Source organism: Choristoneura fumiferana, chromosome 24, assembly GCF_025370935.1.
Source record: "Choristoneura fumiferana chromosome 24, NRCan_CFum_1, whole genome shotgun sequence".
NCBI lineage: Eukaryota > Metazoa > Arthropoda > Insecta > Lepidoptera > Tortricidae > Choristoneura > Choristoneura fumiferana.
The window spans coordinates 256,632-276,250 of NC_133495.1; the positions used below are offsets into that span (position 1 = coordinate 256,632).

The 19,619-nt window shown below is 40.9% G+C and overlaps 2 protein-coding genes across 2 annotated transcripts in view; both read right to left on the reverse strand.

The window, feature by feature from the left end:
• LOC141441889 (prolow-density lipoprotein receptor-related protein 1-like) overlaps window positions 1-19,619 on the reverse strand; it is a 106,476-nt gene that overhangs the window by 26,159 nt on the left and 60,698 nt on the right. The window contains exons 22-27 of the mRNA XM_074106781.1: window positions 10,103-10,191; window positions 8,526-8,699; window positions 6,329-6,467; window positions 4,855-4,933; window positions 2,741-3,023; window positions 1,707-1,861 (exon numbers count right to left, since the gene is read on the reverse strand). Coding sequence (XP_073962882.1) covers window positions 1,707-1,861; window positions 2,741-3,023; window positions 4,855-4,933; window positions 6,329-6,467; window positions 8,526-8,699; window positions 10,103-10,191 — 919 coding nt within the window. The remainder of the gene's footprint in view (window positions 1-1,706; window positions 1,862-2,740; window positions 3,024-4,854; window positions 4,934-6,328; window positions 6,468-8,525; window positions 8,700-10,102; window positions 10,192-19,619) is intronic.
• Window positions 10,685-19,619, reverse strand: part of LOC141441699 (low-density lipoprotein receptor-related protein 1-like) — a 28,816-nt gene continuing 19,881 nt past the window's right edge. Inside the window, exons 14-21 of the mRNA XM_074106506.1 lie at window positions 18,801-18,972; window positions 17,953-18,047; window positions 16,771-16,906; window positions 15,704-15,856; window positions 12,403-12,521; window positions 11,638-11,769; window positions 11,055-11,235; window positions 10,685-10,754 (exon numbers count right to left, since the gene is read on the reverse strand). Of these exons, the coding sequence (XP_073962607.1) occupies window positions 10,685-10,754; window positions 11,055-11,235; window positions 11,638-11,769; window positions 12,403-12,521; window positions 15,704-15,856; window positions 16,771-16,906; window positions 17,953-18,047; window positions 18,801-18,972 (1,058 nt within the window). The remainder of the gene's footprint in view (window positions 10,755-11,054; window positions 11,236-11,637; window positions 11,770-12,402; window positions 12,522-15,703; window positions 15,857-16,770; window positions 16,907-17,952; window positions 18,048-18,800; window positions 18,973-19,619) is intronic.

Below are 19,619 nucleotides of genomic sequence, written 5' to 3' on the forward strand. Positions count from 1 at the left end.
ATGCTCCAATAAATGGGGCCTTATTAAGGGTTAAGTTTCTAGCTAAAAATGTGAGCTCTACCTACAACATAGTGAACACGTTCACGAGCAATACTGCCTCTGCTTCAGGTTGAATTTGAATTAAAAAATAACTAAATTGAAATGGATCAACTCTGACTCTCAGTAATTGGGATGTCCCAATTTTTGACAACATATAATAAATCGAAAACCATTTGGAGAAATAGGCTTTGTGAAGCGTTTTCATAAATCAGATTCCAAAAATGGGATAAACTGAATTAAATAAACAAAATTTAAGTAATGACCCTCATTCGACCCCTGCAGTTCCCGTCACAAATGCAGTTATAAAGCAGGTCTACACTCTTAAGCAAATTGACAGTTTGAAATGTTCCTGTCCTGCTTATAATAGCAAAGAGTGACAAAGATAGAACTTTAATCACATGATGCGCACCCGGCTTTAAACAGTTGTTATTTATCGTAAAGTCCGAAATGTATACGAGTATTTCCAATGTATTTTTGCAAATTAAATTATTAAATTACTACGTTACAAGTAAATACAAAAGAATTTAAATATCAGATTTTAATAAAAAAATATCTATCTACTATCACACCATTAAACAAACATATGAATAATCGAAGCTAAAAGAAGAGAAATAAATAAAACTATGCCACAGATTATGTTATGTACAACCTGAATTTTTCCAGGCAATGGAACGTGGCTGTCTCACTGTGACGTCATCCAGCGTATTTCGTAAAAAATATATAAAAAATTAAATACTCATCCAAATTCAAAATCAATGAAAATGGTAAAATATCCTATTCTTTCCAAAAATAAAATAAAAACTATAGGTTTTTTTTTTGGTGCATCCCAATTGATAATGGATTGTTCACAATCATGTAAACCCTACATTTTTTTAACTGGAGTGACCATACATTTAGTAAATATGTTAATCTCACTAATACAGGTAAAAATATAGAGCAACTAAATCCAGTAGGGTTGGTCCTGCTCATCACGTCTCCCGAATCGGCCTATTTTACAGTCAGTAAGGACCCTGAAGCCTCTTTCACCCATGAAAGAAAAGAAAGAAAGAGAAAAACAAATAACACCAAATAAGGTACACGTACCAGTGCTCGACACGCTAATACCCAATAGACGACACCCTGCTGTCTCTATTGCTAATGACATAAGATTAAAGATGACAACTATTGGGACAGCGACGTGCACTCGTACGTTTACCTTAATACATTACCCTTAACCATCCATTCCATCCATTGTTAACCACATTTAATGCAAATAAAAAACTTACTTACTTTTAACCCTTCCCTTCCGGCTGGCATTGCATTGCTATACAATCTAAACTCCAATTCAATAGAATCTGACAATCTTATAGACACTTCCAGCCTACTAATATAAACACCGGGCTGCCTAAGGCTTTGTGATGTGACTATTATTCTTTTTTGATTCCTTTTAGATGATAATTGCAACAACAGGGACATATATAATCAAGTGTGCCCACGATAGGGTGTCTTAAATATGTAGAAAATTGACAGATTCTATTGATTTGTACTTTACTAAGCTACATATCCATATTATCAGCTTTAACTCTTATCATGAAGAAAAGACATTAGTAGTGTTGCTTGTGTCAAAAGAGACCGGCCTAGAATAATGCCGTGGCATTCGTGGCCGTGGTTTACTCGTATAGACTGACCTGGCTGCAGACGCCCCACTCGGTGCACACGTGTGCGTCTGCGCAGGTGACGCCGTCCCGCTGGAGGTGCAGCGCGGCGGGGCACGCGCACACCGCGCCGACAGGCGACGGGTGGCACTCGTGCGTGCACGCCGCCGCCTCGCACATGGGCTCGCCTGCGATACAAAACATGGAAGCATTTTTTTATTTATTCAAATAGCTGTTTCCCGCGTCTCCGTCCACGTACAATTGTCAAATTGATCGCTACAATCTGGTCGTCTACAAATCAAAGGTGAATATGCATTTGGGCTTTTTCACAAAAAGTGTACCCATTCTTTTCTTTTAATTTTGAACAAAATATGGTTTTTCCTACTCCAAATCAAAAATGTCCCAATCAAAATTGACAGTTTTGTGACGTTTTTTCCATACACTCGGTATGGGCGTCACAAAACTGACTCAGAAAATTTGTATGATAAAATTAAATACATTTTGAAAACGCCCATTTGTTGGGCAAGCGTTCTCCATCTTAGTCAACATCTTCGCTTACCATCAGTCGTAATGAGGGCTATCGTATTTTCACTCACTAGATGGCGCACTGTTGCGTGAGGTTTTAAGGCTTTCAAAGTCTGTTATTTATTACGGGTGTGAAAACAATGTTTAGATTTAAATCATATTTAACACACCTTTAAACCGTACCATAAAAATATCGAGCATGCCACAGTGTTGCATAGTCCCCGTTTTGTTTGGAAAAAAGGGGGAAAAAAGGTTTCCGAAAGACAAAACTGTCTCAAAACACAGACATTCATTGCCCCGTAACGCATATTTGCCATAATTAACTTCAGATATTGCAAAATATTCACAAAATTATTCTAATTATAAATAAACCCGTGTAACTCCCCCAAAAACTATGAGATTTGACATTTCGGAGACCTCACGCTACACTAGCGCCTCTAGTGGCGAATTCATACGCGATAACCCTCATTGTTGTCAAACGCAAGCACTTAAGCTAGTACCATTGCTTTTTATCATGATATTAGACGTAATAGTCGTCATACCGCATCGGTCAGCCTCATCAGCGGCGTCGGCGCAGTCGACGGTGCCGTCGCACAGCTGTAGCAGCGGCACGCAGCGCGTCCCGTTGTCGCAGCGCAGCGCGGGCGCGGCGCACTCGGGGGCGGGGCCGGGGGCGGGGGCGGGCTCGCGGGGGCGGGGGGCGCGGCCGCGGGGGTCGTGCTGCGGTGAGACTCGCACTCCGCCTCGTCGGAGCTGTCGAGGCAGTCCGCGCGGTAGTCGCAGCGGAACTCCTAAGAAGACGTCGTTTGGAATAGTACATTTTGTCTAAAGGGCGGTAATTAAGGAATTATGAACGAGAGTCTATTAGAAGCCCAAAGTCGAACACTTAGTCTGTTTTATTGTGTTTTTTTTTAATGTATGATGACCAGATGGTCTCAAAGGAAGACCAGCGCCGTTCGCAAGACCGGCAGATTGCTGATTTAAGACCATTTCGTGACATGCATAACTTATTTTTTTTTCTCTTTTTACTTCTTTTATCCATTGTTCTCATGTTTGTCACGAATAAATATTTTCTTTCTTTCTTTCTTTCTTTCTTAGGACCTTAAATTATTTACAATTTTTTTGTGTAAAATTTAAATTCAAATTCTTTATTTCGGACACACAGAGTATCCATAGTGTTAGTAATTAAGCAAAAACAAAACAAGAGAAGAGATAATACATTTTAAACTTATTCTAGTGTTAGTATTTAAGGACATATGTATTTATTATTATTATTATACTAGGTATCTATGTTACAAACTGCGCCACACTCTTTATCTGCTCAGTCCAATATTTTAAGATCGGACAATCAAATCTGGCAGCAATTTCCTTTAAATTACGAGTATACAAAAATAAAACACAAAAAGACGTACCAAAATAAAACAAAGTAACTAGGGATTTTTTGTTGTTGGCAATGAGCAGTGATCGGGGATATACTGCGGGATGTCAAGTAGAAAGACTAATATGGATACGCCGTTTTTCACGCGATACCAAAATGAAACTGTTCGAAAAATAAATGCTATTTCCGTATTGATCCGTTTATAAAATAAACGACATTAAATAACCACTGTTGGTTAAGATATAAATAAGAATGATTCTACAAAAAAAAAGTTGTAGAAAAATGTGTTTAAGTATTTAATTATTTAAGTTGGTCTATGTCAGGGTTTCTCAAACTTTCGGCTCCACGTACCCCTGTTAAAGTTTCCAGGTGACAGCGGTCCCCTTAACTAATGAAATCCCCCCCCTCCCCTAACCTCCCAAAGAAAACAATAAAATTGACTGTTGAACGACGAAATCAGTCGCGCGCGCGCCACCATGTGTGCCGCACTTGCCTGCCAGTCATCACGCGACCATTACGTAAATCTTGTCGCGAACCCCCTGCCGTCGAATGGCGAACCCCTAGGGGTTCGCGTACCCCACTTTGCGAAACCCTGGTCTATGTAATCTGTTTTTGTATTTTTGGATGACATGTAATCAAATAAATGATATGACAAAAACTGTCCTTCATCCCGCAATCCTGCGGCATATCTATACTAGCATAATGATTGAGGTCATTCACCCCGAGTAGCATCCAAATCCCCGATCGCTGGTAATGAGGTCGATGTTCGTAATCCCTCTACCGCCCGTGCGACATACCAAGACATTACAATGTTTTTCATCACATTTGTGAGTAAAGTTGTATATTTGTAAGAGAATAGTATTTTATGCAACTGTATCGTAATAGGGGTCCTTAAAACACGAGTGTGGGTTTATGAAACGAGGCATAGCCGAGTTTCATAATAGGGTCACATGAGTGTTTTAAGGCCTAATTACGTACAGTTGCATACAATATTTTATCTATATTCATATATTAAATCATCTATCATGTGTTCCGCGAACCATTGAGAATGAACTAGGTAAGTATGTCTGCCCCACGAGCTGCGCCCGCGACGACCTGCTGCTGCAATGATGTATGAAATCTCATTACGATACAGCCGTGTTCATAATAGAATCCAATGTCGTAATGCTGGTCATTACCTATGGTTTTTGAACGCATAATTGAGGATTTAATATATGGGTGTAGATGAAATATATTATTTTACAAAAATTGCCTATAATTGGATGAGTTTTTGTTTACCATTCGAATGCATTCTTTGTTGGCGCACTGGAACTCATGTTCTTCGCATACGCTGTTCTTACTGGTGTCTTCACGATTCCTTAAAAAAAAAAACCATTTCAATGAAGGGCTCTACGCATTTTTTTTTTCAATACAACTACGCTTTGCCCACAAATTTTTCCGTGTAGATGTCTGTCATCGTTGTCCCACTGAAACTATAGGTGTGAGAGAAAGCGTATAATCGGGGTAGGTACCTGTGATTCCCCTCGTGTTGCGGGTGACGGTGATCGCTCTCCATCAGGTGACCCGTCTGCTCGTTTGCCCCCTCGTTTTTAGGTACAGTCGAGTTCATAAACTTGTGAGCAAGAATTTGATCAAAAATATCTGAACTCGCTTCTACGCCGTTAACAATAGAGTCGTGTTCAGATATGTTTGATAAATTTTTTGCTCATTAGTTTATGAACTCGACTGTACAAAGAGTTACTTTTTGTCGCTAATACTGCAATGCCGCGCAGCGGAACCAACGATGGCATTATTTTTCAGGAGAGCGTTAAAATTATAAATTATATCTTGTGTTTATACATGTCAGACGCGAAACCCTTTGATATTTAAGTAGGTTACGCGGTATTAGCCATTGGTGGTTACGGTGGCATTGCAGTATCTTAGACGTTTTGATTTATATTATAACACTTAAGAGTTTACCCGCGGCTTCGCACGCGTAAACTAATCGATCTGGTACAATTGAAATTCCGGGATTTCAAGTCTCTAAATCCAGCGGTTGAAATTTCAAGATTTTATCCCTATCCCGGGGGAATATCGGGATGAAAAGTAGCCTATGTGTTATTCCAGATTTATCTGGATATTTATAGATATGTGGCGACACCCCTGCCACATATTGTGTGATCAGCATTTTAGCTAACCACGCGGGGCCCGCGGCCAACGGACGCCAGTTGGTACACAACCACCTTACTTGCCACGCGCCTACCAACGCGCCCCGACTCCCGCCTGGTTAGCCCACCTTCTGAACGTTTCTATAACATACATGTGTGATATTAAATAATATTAACTACCTAAATTGTTCATCTCTTCCATCCCAGTGCGCAACCCGAACTATATAGACATTGCCAGTAAAAGGTAAAGATATATAGATATATCTAGCTGTCTACATACCAAATTTCATCCAAATCCGTCCAGCCGTTTTATCGTGAAGGAGTAACAAACACACACACTTATACTACTAATATCAGTAGGATAGTAGGATTAAGTATGTGCATGATTGTTAATAGAGTATTCGAAGACCGGTATGTCGGTACCGTTGACCATCAGTGGTGTAGCGGTATAGCACGCGGTACGGATTACCGAGGACCTGGGTTCGATTCCCAGTGATGGTCTTATTTTTCTGTTTTTTCTGTGCATCTTTATTTCAGTTTGTATTTTCAATTTAGTATTCGAAGAGCTAAAGGTAAGTGAATATTCTCCATTATAAGTGACTCACGGCGGTCGCGACGGCGCGACTTTGCAGTTGGCCTCGTCGCCGCCGTCGGCGCAGTCGGCGCGGCCGTCGCAGTAGTACTCCCACGGCACGCAGCCGCCGTTGGGGCAGCGGAACATCAGCGGGTGGCACTCCGCGCTCTCTGCCACAAACAACACACATCAATCATCTCGTGTAAATGACACTAACACGACAAGCCGCATTTTACGCAGTTCACAGTGTCAGGCGGAATATCGCTAGATGGCGTTAGTATCGTCAGGGTTTTTTGACGTTACGGTCTTGCTTGCATTGCAATTGGCTAATAACTAAATGAGCCTATGAAGGGTTACCGTTTTCGCGCCCATCAGTTGGCGCCGCTGTAGACAAAGGTCCTGCCTGAATAGTGGTTAGTTTGTTATTACGGGCGCCAAAACAAAATTTACATGTAATAGTACATTACTGCAGAGTCCATGAAGTAAGGGATTAGGTAGACGGCCGATTCGTAGACGAGGCCGGATAAAACGAGTCTAGCTATCCCTGTTCTGGCCGAGGCTTGTATAGTGCTTTTCTCAAACAATGTGAGGAAATATTTCATCCATCCATCCATCGCATCGCATCGCATCGCTTCGCATCGCATCGCATCGAATTGCATCGCTTCGCATCGCTTCGCATCGCATCGCATCGCATCGCATCGCATCGCATCGCTTCGCATCGCTTCGCATCGCTTCGCATCGCTTCGCATCGCTTCGCATCGCTTCGCATCGCTTCGCATCGCTTCGCATCGCTTCGCATCGCTTCGCATCGCTTAGCATCGCTTCACATCGCTTCGCATCGCTTCGCATCGCATCGCATCGCATCGCATCGCATCGCATCGCATCGTATCGCATCGCATTGCAGTATCGCAAATACTTACCTGCACATATACTGTCACCCATATAGACACAGAAACTTCGACACCCATAGATATACACACACACAAACACGCACGCACGCACGCACGCACGCACGCACGCACGCACGCACGCACACACGCACGCACGCACACACACACACACACACACACACACACACGCACGCACACACACACACACACACACACACACACACACACACACACACACACACACACACACACATAATTTTATTAATTATTAATTTTTCCTTTTCTTAATAAAAATGTTTCAGTTTACTTAGTAGCTACTTGGATATACGTAGTTTACTCTATTAGCTCGCACACGTGACGAACACTGACTTGCAAGATACGGGCCTTGCCTAGTTTGTGAGTCAGGATTCAACTTTTTTAATTGTGCTATGTTTAACCTAAGTTGTCTTTTTCTTTGTAATTGTTCATTCCTCTCTTGTGCAATTTTGTCTTATTGAATAAAGATTTTATTATTATTATTATTATAAATGCTTATGAGTAGTGGTGGTTGGCTGTTCGTAATTTTTCCTTTGTCAGTTTAATGTTAGTAAGCAAATTTAAAAAGTTAGAGCAGCGGGCAATAATGGATTTTCATACATACTTCATGGCCTAGGCCAAGAAGTTATGTAGGGTATGAAGCCATAAATGAGAAACTTCATGTCTCCATTTCGTGACATTAACGCATACATTTCCGAGCATGTTTGAGAAAATCATATTTACTACCTTAAAACCGTACCATAAAACTATCGAGTATGCCACAGTGTTGCGTAGTCCCATTATATTTGTGTCTCAAAACACAGACATTCATTGTACCGTAACGCATGTTTGCCATAATTAATTTCAGGTACTGCAAAATATTAAAAAAAATATTCTAATTATAAATAAACCCGCGTAACTCACCCGAAAACAGTGACGTTTGACATTTTGGATACCTCCCGCTACACTAGCGCCTCTAGCGGCAAATTCATAAGCGATAGCCAAGCAAGCAAGACCGTAACGTCAAAAAAAACCTCACGATACTAACGCCATCTAGCAATATTTCACCTGTCTTTTAGCCCTCATTTCTAGATAGGCAGTGCTAGCTCGCGCCGCAGCAGCGCGCCGCCAGAAAAGCAAGGTGGGCAGCCCAAGGCGCTGCGGTATTGGCTTTGTTGCTAACTCTTTCTTTGAATTAAAAGAGTACCTATATGAATAAAAGTGGTGTGAATTTAGTGCTCGCTCCAGCTATCCTATATCATATATCTTCTTATTTAAGTAACAGAGCCAATGCACGCCTATGAAGTATATGCAGTGTGTCACCTGTGGCGTGGCACTGTGTCTCGTCGGAGCGGTCGCCGGGCCCGCAGTCGGGCGCGCCGTCGCAGCGCCACGCGGCCGGCACGCAGCGCTTGGACTCAGCGCAGAGGAACTGCTCCGCCGAGCACGCTACTTGCGCGCACGCCGTCGACGACTCATCAGCGCCATCTTGGCAATCTGCGCAAACAAAATCAGCGCGGTGAAGCATAGTCCTCGCCACGAATGCTGAGCCTGCCACATATCTTTTGAGCATGTCCCTTCTTGCATATAGTACAGTGGGGTAGGAAAACCTTTGTCAGTTAATATTTTAATTTGATTCCTTTATAAAATCATAGACTCTTAGTACGTTTTAAAACTAAAGTACTAAGTAGACAAGTGCATATAAAATCATACTTAACTGACATGATAACGAGGGTCAAAATAGTGTACACCTCTAATACCAAACCTTTTAAACAACTTTGTAAGAGTTGTTAATCACTTAATGTTCTGTTTAATTGTCAGTGTTTGTCAGTGCCAAGGTGTAGTGTCCACCTTTACAAGATTATTTTAAGCAGGTGACTCAATCGATAAAGCAGATTATCGCTCATACTGAGCAAGGAAAAATAGATAAAAACAAAGCGAGGAAATTCAGGGTGGAAAAAATGTAAGGACCCTGGAAGGAAACTGGGTTAAATCCTTTAGTTAGCTCATGTTACTAAAGGAAACATTCCTTTATTTAATAATTAAAATTTAATTTACCTTTTTGTCCGTCGCAGACCCATGATTTCGGTATGCATCGATTGATGTCACATTTAAAGGTTTTGTCAGTGCACGTAACGTTAGCTGTAATAAAAATAGACTTTTTTTTATTAATGGTCACAACCTCATATTTATACTCGTACTAGCTTTTGCCCTCGGGAACTGTGCATTTTTTCCGGGATAAAAAGTAGCCTATGTCACTCTCTGGCCCATAATCTCTATGCCAAAAATCACGTCGATCCGTCGCTCCGTTACGGCGTGAAAGACGGACAAACACACAAACATACAAACACACTTTCGCATTTATAATATTAAGTATGGATAACTGACCCCAGTTGCCCAACAATGCGTGTCATAAAAACATCCTAAATTTGATTTAGTCAAAGTTGAGTTTGCCTAAACGAGTCAGTCCCGTATCTCGCCACGCGGCGTTTATGTTCAACAGAAGCGAAAATGGTCTGTGCTCCCAAACGGATGGACCGATTTTGATGTTTTTTTTTTAATCGAGATGGTTTTAGGTAAGGTTAATTAAAAATCGGTTACAAATGAGATATTGAACTTTGGAATGTCAGTGGTGAGAATTTCTCAACTTTTCCTAATTGTTTTTTGTGATACCTTGCATCTCTGTGGTCGCAATTAACTGGAACGTATATTTTTAATCTACAAATAAGACAGGCAATGTATAGTCGAGGAAACTCAATCGCGTATCAGGGAACCTTTTTGATATTAATGTTATGTTGACATCCAATGCATCTGCCAAAAATATCATTATAAATTGATTTTGAAAAGGTGCCATCCCGGTACATGATTCAGTTCCTCGATTGCATAAGTAAAAGGATTACCGCAGGGTCCAGTGGGCGAGTCGTCTTCGTCGGAGCCGTCGGGGCAGTCGAAGTCGCCGTCGCAAACGAAACTTATGTCGATACAGCGTCTACAGACAAACAGACATAAGCGCGGTTCCGGATGGGCGGTGATAAAATTGTCACTGTCTAACCCATAATTCAATGGTTTTGTTTTCTCCTGTTTTCTTTTGCTTGCTGAGATTGTACAGTCAACGTCATAAATAAGTGATCACTTTTGTACCTTGTCACTTTAACGTCATGTTTGAAAAGCCATACGAAATTGTGTAACGACTGAAAGCGACAAGGTACAGAAATGATCACTTATTTACGACGTTGACTGTACGTCTAGCAATCACCTAGGAATAGGAATTTTGTTTCCTAGAATTATTTCACCAACAACGGCAGATTTTGACAACAGACTAAAAAAAAGTCTACAAGGTTTCTTTTGTTCGGATGGATTTATAAACGCCTTTCTGCTAAATTTCTAATAATATAACTGACGGACTTTTCTTCCCCAACGGTTATCTGTTCTTCGAGCGATGTGGCCCGCCCATTGCCACTTCAATTTGCATATTTTTCCAGCTATGTCGGTGACTTTAGTTCTTCAACGAACACCGTGCCACCGTTCGAGACATCGTGAGAGTTGCGGGAACTGTGGTGAGTTGTCGTTTATTGTGGTGTTCTAAGGGGGAAGCCTTTGTTCAGCAGTGGACGCCTTCCGGCTGATTATGATGACTGACTAAGAATTGCGTGGCCATAAACTATGGTCATTGATACTTAGGGCCTCCCCACATCTATCGACGCGGAATCGGCTTAAACCAGACCAAAAAACGCTTATATGCACGCAATAAGAGCGAAAAAGTCGTCTCCCCGTCGGTAAACGTCGTATCGCGTCGGCCGTGCCTATCGACGTCTTTTTCGCTCTTATTGCCTGATGTGGATAGACCCTTACCCTCGTCCGCAGTGGAAGCGGCCGGTTCCGCAGGGTGGCGGCGGCGCGGAGGCGCGCGCGCACGCGAGCGGCCGGACGGGCGGCGGCGCGCGCCCGTCCGCGCACGCGCACGTGCGCCCGCTCGCCGTCGCCAGGCATAGCTCCGCGCAGCCACCATTTTTCTCCGAGCACGCGTTGCGACCTAAGGCAGTTAAGCTTCCGTGAATTTACGAGTATGTGATGAATATTTGTGATGTCTCTGTTTAAACTTAGAACATTACATAATAAAAATAGTGAATAAAAAAAATGGGAAATTGAAGACTTGGTGTATAAACCCAATGTTGTTGGAGAGACCAAAATGTGCAGTCTCCGATGGCTTCGACACGTAGTAAGCTGTGAATGGAACGTACCTGGGATGACGCGACCGAATGGACATAGACCGGTATTGGTCGTCCCAGGTACCGCTGGAAGGAAGAGGTCCAGAGAAATCTTTTGGCTCTCGGGATCAAAGGCTGGCTAGAGCTAACCCAAGATCCTAAAAAGATCAAGCTCCACACGTCGCCTGCAACACGCAACGCGGCGTGCAACGTCCCGCGTGACTCACCCAGCCGCTGGTCGACGGCGATCAGCCGTATGTCGTAAAGCGGCGGCGGCGCCTTGCGCAGTGTCGTCACGCGCCCGTCCACGCTCACGCGCCGGATGGCGCCCGTGCCGTGCTCGCTCCACACGACGTCGCCTGCAACACGCAATGCAACGTGTAACAAAACCAACATTGTGATAACATGCATCGGTTTCGATCATACAATAGGAAATGGCGAAGAAATAGTTTTTTATACCATACATTGCAGTGCATAGGCCTTCTCTCAGAATGAGAGGTTTTTTTATTAATCTGACCGACTGCCCTAAACACACCACTATACTGAGGGATCACTTGGAAGTACTTAAGTGGTACAAGGATTCTCCCCTAATATTATCCTGGGCTCTGGTCAAATACAAAATCCGAGGCTCTCCATTACAATGATGGTTTCCCTCCAGGGCCAATAAAGTTTTTCCGGGATCCTTTCGACTGCCATAATCTTATAAGTCATAATGTAATGTTTGTCATAATTATTGTTAGTCATAATTTTTTTCCCGCTGAAACCGTACTTTTTTCATAATTTTTTATATGGTCATCCTGTAGAATTCTATAGGTTAGGTTAGGTTTGTTTTATAACAATTCTGAAAATAAAAAGTTTCAGAGAAAAAAAGAGTTATGTCAAACATTACATTATGACAAACAATACATTATGACTAACAATTTTCTACCAGTCGATATAGACCCAGTTTTTCCACCCTGTATAGTAAGAAGCTATGCTATGAGTTAGCTCACCGTCTATCAGGGCCAGTCCGTAAGGCTTCTGTATGTTGACGTGCGGCGCGGCCAGTATCGTTGTACGCTTGTTTGTGTTCAGATCCAAACTCTCGATCTTGTTCATGAACGTGTCGCACCTACCAAATAAATAAAACGTTACGTCACAGCTTAAAGCTTTGGTTTCCTAGGAAAAGCGGTGCCGTCATTATCCCCCTGAGCCCTACCATTTTTTAACAAACTTAGCGTTTAAGACCTAGACGTGGTTGACCTGCTTTGTTATTTTGGATTTTATTTCAAAATTCATAGAATTCTTTATTCAATGAACAATTTGTACTTTATAAAGTACATTCGGCCGTGATTCTTAGTGTTAATTAGTCCTTTATAAAGTAAGCGACGAGTTAGGAGGTTATAGCGACCGGAATAAGCGGTGAATGGCGTCACTAGAACGTTGTTTATGTAAACAAAATGGCGCGGTTTCCTAGAGAGCGGTGTCAATTACCGCTCTCGTAGGAGGAGGAGGAGGAGGGGTGCCGCTCGAAGGATATAACAACAATTGATGTAACAGTTGATATAATTTTCATTTGATATAATGCAATTTATCTTAAAAACTAAACTTATGTTTATTGTTATTAATTCGATTTGGGTTAGGTTAGGTTTATTTTATAAAAAAGTTATGTGAAGCTCCTATCCTTTGAAATTATATCAAATGTTGTTATACCGATCATTACACACCCGAGGAGGAGCGGTATCAATTACGGCCGCTATATGAAGGTACCGCTGATCCTAGGAAACCAAAGCTTTATAGAGAGAGCGAGCGCGAACTGTGAGTGACGTCGCCGTTTCAGTTTGAGCAAAAACCTTTTTGCATGTGAGTATCGAAATCAGAATCGTTTATGAGCTGCAATACAGTATCGAATAGGTGTGTTAAACTTCTTGTTATTTTTTATTATTATTTTAGAATTGTATTTTTCCACTTGCATCGCATCAGTAATCAATAATCAGAGGCCACATTGAGGCCTTAGGTTAAATTATAGTACAGGATTTTTAAACACCATTTTATACACAGAAGGAAGTTAATAAATCAATCATAGCAAGAACACCGAGTATGATGGACGCTTCTCGGTTTCAGTACCATAACATGGCGCAGTCGGTAGGATACGAACCAACCCTACCAAAGGGATGTGCGGTAGTGTGCGGAATTTTTGTCATACCATTAGCAAGGACAGATTGGAGATTAAGGGGCTGTTTCACCACCCATTGATTAGTGTTAACTAACGGTTAAATGTGATGCCGTCTCTGTTTGTTTCGTTCGAATAGACGGAGACGGCATCACATTTAACCGTCAGTTAACACTACCTAATCAATGGATGGTTAAACAGTCCCTTAATCTCCATTTCCACCAGAGATGTGCGAGGATGTGTTGCGAGCTTTAGAGCAACGCGGGCTTCCTGCGGAAGGGAGTAGCCATTCGCCGCGTTCCTCTCTGTCAAAGTACAAGCCCAACTGGGCATACGAATTTTATAAAACAAGGCGCGCTCGGATTTCAAACTAGACCGAATCGAGTCGCGCGAGTGAACGCTGCAGTGCTAAAAATGCCGAATTGTTCAGTTTTCTGCTGTAAATAGAGATCTGGGACATCAAGCTTGCAAAAAGATGGTGTTCCATTTCACATGTAAGTAAATTGTTATTGTTTTAATGCTATTTAATTACATTTAAACAAGAAAGTCGTATATTTTATCACAATATCAACAAGAGGATCTGGGAAGATTTGCTTCTTACTGTCAATCCAATCAACTTCTATTAAACCCTGATAAATGTCATGTTATAAGTTTTTCTCGCAAAAAACATCCCATACACTTTCATTATAATTTTTCTGGTACAGTTATGCGACGGGTTAACCAAGTTCGGGATCTGGGTGTGACTTTGGATGCAAAGCTCAGTTTTAATCCTCACATAGATATTATCACCGCTAAGGCTTATAAACGATTAGGATTAATACTTCGACTTTCTAAGCCTTTCAAGCTCTCAAACACATTAAAAATTTGTATTTCTCTTTTGTGCGTAGTATTCTCGAATTTGGCTGCGTTGTTTGGAACCCCAATATAAAATTCATATATCAAGAATTGAAAAAATCCAACGTAAACTTATTAAATCCCTCAACTACCGATCAGGTCTAAACCAAACAATTCATGTTCCCCTTCATAAACGTCATAACCTAGCTCCTCTTAAGAAACGTCGTGAATATCTTGATCAAATATTTTTGTATAAACTACTAAATAACCACATCGACTCATCAACCCTTCTTTCAAAGGTTAAATTGCAGACCCCTCGTCGTATCCCCTCTCGTCATTATTCCACTTTCCACGTCAGTTTTTGTCGTTCGAAATATGCGCGTAACACTTTTTTCAGACGGGCTTGTCGTAATTATAACAGAAGTTTTATGAACTTAGATATATTTTCATCATCGCTGCAAAAGATATAGGGATTCACTACGGAATTTGCTCTTTGATTCCTCATCCATAGTTTAAAGTAAAAGTAACAGATTGTTTTCTTTCCTCTACATTAGATGGCTTGTTTTTCTTAGACACTTAACATTGCTACTGTGTATTGCTGGTTGAAGGTAATAAATATGTACCTAATTTAATTTTTGTAGGTTAAACTGTTTGTTTTGCGCTTGCATTAGTTATAGTTTATTTTATAATTAATGGAACTGTTGGTTCTTAAGTATATATTATGTACGTTGCTGCATTGAAATGTAACCGTTTGTTTCCTAAATAAATAAATAAAAAAAAAAAAAAAAAAAAAAAAAAAAAAATATTTGTCGGATTCGTTTATCAACATCGAGTCTGCTAATCCGTACACGGATCGGTCGAGCGATACATCCGACTTTTCGCCGATGAACATCTTAGTGATGTTACTGTCAATGTGTGAGTTTTGAGACAACTATACACGAATTATTAGTGTATTGTCGGATTATTTATGTGTTAACGTCATCATTACAGTCAGTTGGCAGTTTTGTTTTTGCATGTAAGTGTGCGGAACTTGTGTGCACATTTCCCCCCGCAACAAACGCTAGAACTATTTTAAAGGTAATCTACCGCTAAGGCTACTCTCTTCCGGTAGGAAGCCCGCGTTGCTCTAAAGTTGCGAGGAATGTGTTTTTCATGGACCAATAGGAACGCTTTATTTACCTCACCTCGCGCTGTGCGAAGATAGTTAAATGAAGCTTTTCTATTGGTTCACATTCCTCGCACATATTTGGTGGGAACGCAGCCTTCGCCTTTAGTTTCTAAATCAAATGGTTAAATATATTACTCACCAGTAGAGCAGCCGCGCGTCAGTCTGCAGCACGAGCCCGTTGGGCCAGTGGAGGCCGGTGACTAGCGTGCGCCGTGCGGAACCGTCCATCTGCGCCGTCTCTATGCTGCCAGTGGGGGATGACGATGTCGTCCACACAGACCAGTACATCACGCTATACATCAAACGGTTTTCTATTACTAGTTTATCTACTGAACTTGACTTGTGACGATAAGGGGTTAAACAAGCCGAGGAAGTTTAGTGGTTTGTAACAAAGTAACGCCTGAGCCAATCAAAATATTTGTAATCGTTTACGTGAGCGAAGCCGCGGGTGAAAGCTGGTTTATGTAAGAGTATAGCTAATTCGCCCCGGAGTTCGCTTAAAAATAAATCATTTTATTCCATTAACAAATATTTTAAACAATATGCTCCATGAAAATTCCATTCAACATTAATTTTAAAAGTGAATATCATTTACTCATTTTATAGTTTAATAATTTATAATACAATAATAACTGTATTTTTAATCAATTTATCTTAAAAAACAATTTAAAATAAAATAATATTTGCTTGGCAATGCATTTGGTTAAACGTGTCACTGTAGATTAGCACTATCTACAATAACCACTTGTTATCATATCAAAATTGAACCGCCGAAAAAACTGAAAAGCAAAAATAATACCTTTTTTGTTTGACCTTAATCTAGGTACCAGTTTAAAGTCGGTATTTAAGATCTAACAAAAAGGTATTATTTTTTTTTCAGTTTTTTCGGTAGTTAATTTTTTTTGTTAAAAAGTTTTTACTTTATACTTTTTTCCCACCCTTGGGGTATTTTTTTTTCCAAATGTATATAATACCAACTTCAAGGTATACCCTATCTAATAAAAAAAGAATCATCAAAATCGGACTACTCTGTAAAAAGTTATGCGTGGTCATACATAATATATATATATATATATATATATATATATATATATATATATATATATATATATATATACGCGTCGACTTGAGAACCTCCTCCGTTTTTTTCGTCGGTTAAAAAGCAAAACAAACGAATTCATTTCACTATATTAGCAGGATATGTACCCATTCTGCGGGTCAAGCGCAATACTGCGCGGGTGGTACTGCGCCTCGCGGATCAGCACCCGGCGCTGCTCCGGCGCAGACAGCCGCGCCACCGCTATCTGACCCAGCGCGTCGTCCGTCCAGTACAGGTTTTCACCTGCACAAAAAAAAACTTGAGTCAAAGGTGAACAAGTGTCATATTCAGATTACAAGCTGACCCCTGAGCCCGTGAAAGTTGTGCGGCCATCCCTTGTGCAAGTTTATTTTTTTTCCAAAATTTGGTACACTAAGCCTTATGGTGTTAAAATAGTAGATTGTACAACGAGCGCACAAAACGAGCCATTTCACCCGAGGTGTTCATCAGCCACCCGAGCCGGTACGGCGAGGGTGGATAGACACGTCGAGGGGGAAGTGGGATTAAGCTCGAGTTTTAGGGGCTGTTTCACCATCTATTGATTAGTGTTAACTGGCGGTTAGGTGTGATGCAGTCTTTATTTGTTTTGTTCGAATAGACGGTTCCGTCCGGTAACCGTCGGTTAACGCTAATCAATGGATGGTGAAACAGCCCCTTACACTGCTTTTCACTGAGATTGCGAGGATATGAAATAGCAACAGTGGAAACAATTATTCCTTTTCTATGTACCTTTTATTTTTTATGCCTTATTATATAATTCCATTTTTTATTTTATTGACTTATTTTGGTTTGATTGATTTTTAGTTTTATATAAATTAAAAATTATAAAAAAAATATGTAGAAACTTTTTTGTTTGTGGCTGTTGACACCTGATTACCTTGGTCTTAATAAACGAAGAGTTTATTTTATGCACTAGAACATAAAAGGTCATTTTATGTCACCTAGATACAGCATAAACACGAACTTTAAGAGCATGGGAAGTGAAAAAGATTTTTGGGTGCTCCTGACAGGATTAAAACCAGCATCTCTATGGCTATACGCGCCAAGGTGCCCTAGTAGCTGGACCACCGGAGAATTCGACGCACCATCCGAAAACTTGATAGTTTGCACAAGCCAATAGAGGTGTGTGGTGCCATCTATCGCAACTATACGACTCCAACATTATAAACTAGTTGAAAAGGCGTAAGATGATGGTTGATGAATGTATGTAAGGCGTGATGTGATGTATCACTTTTACTTTTATAAAATCTTACTTAATGTTTTTGTTCGAAGTACGAAAGTGTGCTTACCCATCCAGTCAATGGCCAGTCCTTCGCAGTTGTCTACGTCTTCTATAAACACCTCTCGCCCCGTTCCATCCAGGTTCTGTCTCACTATTTCGTACCTACAACACAAAAAGACAAATTTTTGACAAAGGTTTAACTTTCTTTCTTTTTGCTATGGCCCAAAAAGGTAAAGGAGACTATTCTATGCATATTTGGGTAATCCATGTGGATTGAAATGAGTGATGGAAATGTTCTCTTTCTTTCTTTCTTTAAAACTAAAAACCAAGGGTCGATCGTCGCGATCAGTTCTGACAGGCCCCACTCCGAAGTGCGAAATTCGAACTTCGTATCTTGCCGTCCCGTTGACGCTTATATTATCTAACACGAGAGTGAGAGGGACGGCACGATATGAATTTCAATTTTCGAATGAGGGCTATCGCGTATGAATTCGCCGCTAGAGGCGCTAGTGTAGCGTGAGGTCTCCGAAATGTCAAATCTCATAGTTTTTTGGTGAGCTACGCAGGTTTATTTATAATTAGAATAGTTTTGTGAATATTTTGCAATATCTGAAATTAATTATGGCAAATATGCGTTCCGGGGCAATGAATGTCTGTGTTTTGAGACAGTTTTGTCTTTCGGAAACCTTTGTCCTCCCTTTTTTCCGAACAAAACGGGGACTATGCAACACTATGGCATGCTCAATATTTTTATGGTACGGTGTTAAGGTGTATTAAATATGATTTTAATCTAAACTTTGTTTTCACGCCCGTAATAACAGACTTTGAAAGCCATACTTAAAAACCTCACGCAACAGTGCGCCATCTGGTGAGAGAAAAAACGATAGCCCTCATTGCGTAGTAGCCCTCTGGTACCTGTGCACGTCGGACAGGTATAGCTGGTTCGCAGGTAGATGCACGTCAGCGACGGTGGGGCGCGCGGCGGCGGCGGGCGCGGCCGCCTCCCACTGCGCGTGCGCCGGCGACAGCGCCTGCACCAGCGGCGGGGACCCGCGCGACACCAGCAGGTAGCTGTCCAGCTCCACACCTGCCACATGGTGCGTGACCGAATTACTTCACTTACCATCATTTCATTTGCCATATTTTCACTTGCCATACCAACGTTTGCCATAAAATATATGTATAGAACCGTGCTGTTTTCATGATTTTTTTAAATGACATCTTATAGAATGCAATAGGTTAGAATAGTTTTAATATCAACTCTAAAGAAAATACTAATTCAGAAATAAATTACTTTATTGTTAATGAAAATAATGGAAAACGATACATTATGACATTTTATTGATTAAATTGAATAATTTATTAATTGAATAAAGTATTGACAAATTGTGTGGCTAGCTATTTCAAGATTATCTGACTTGTCTATCGCATTGGGCATATTTACCTGTAAGGATAGATTTAAGTTTTGTGAAATTATAAATAAATAAATTATGGCATATGAAATTCGGACAAACGATAGGGAACCGGTGCGTTACACTCTATCGGCCCGGATAATACCGACCCTGTTTTTCATTTACACGCCCATAGAAGCTCATGTCAGTTTCTATGGGCGTGTAGGTACAGGAAAAACAGGCTCGGTATTTCCATGTCGGTATTATCCAGGCCGGTAAAGAGTGTCATCCCACATGGTAAGTTACAGAGTATAGGCGTATTGCTAAAAATATACAGGGTGTA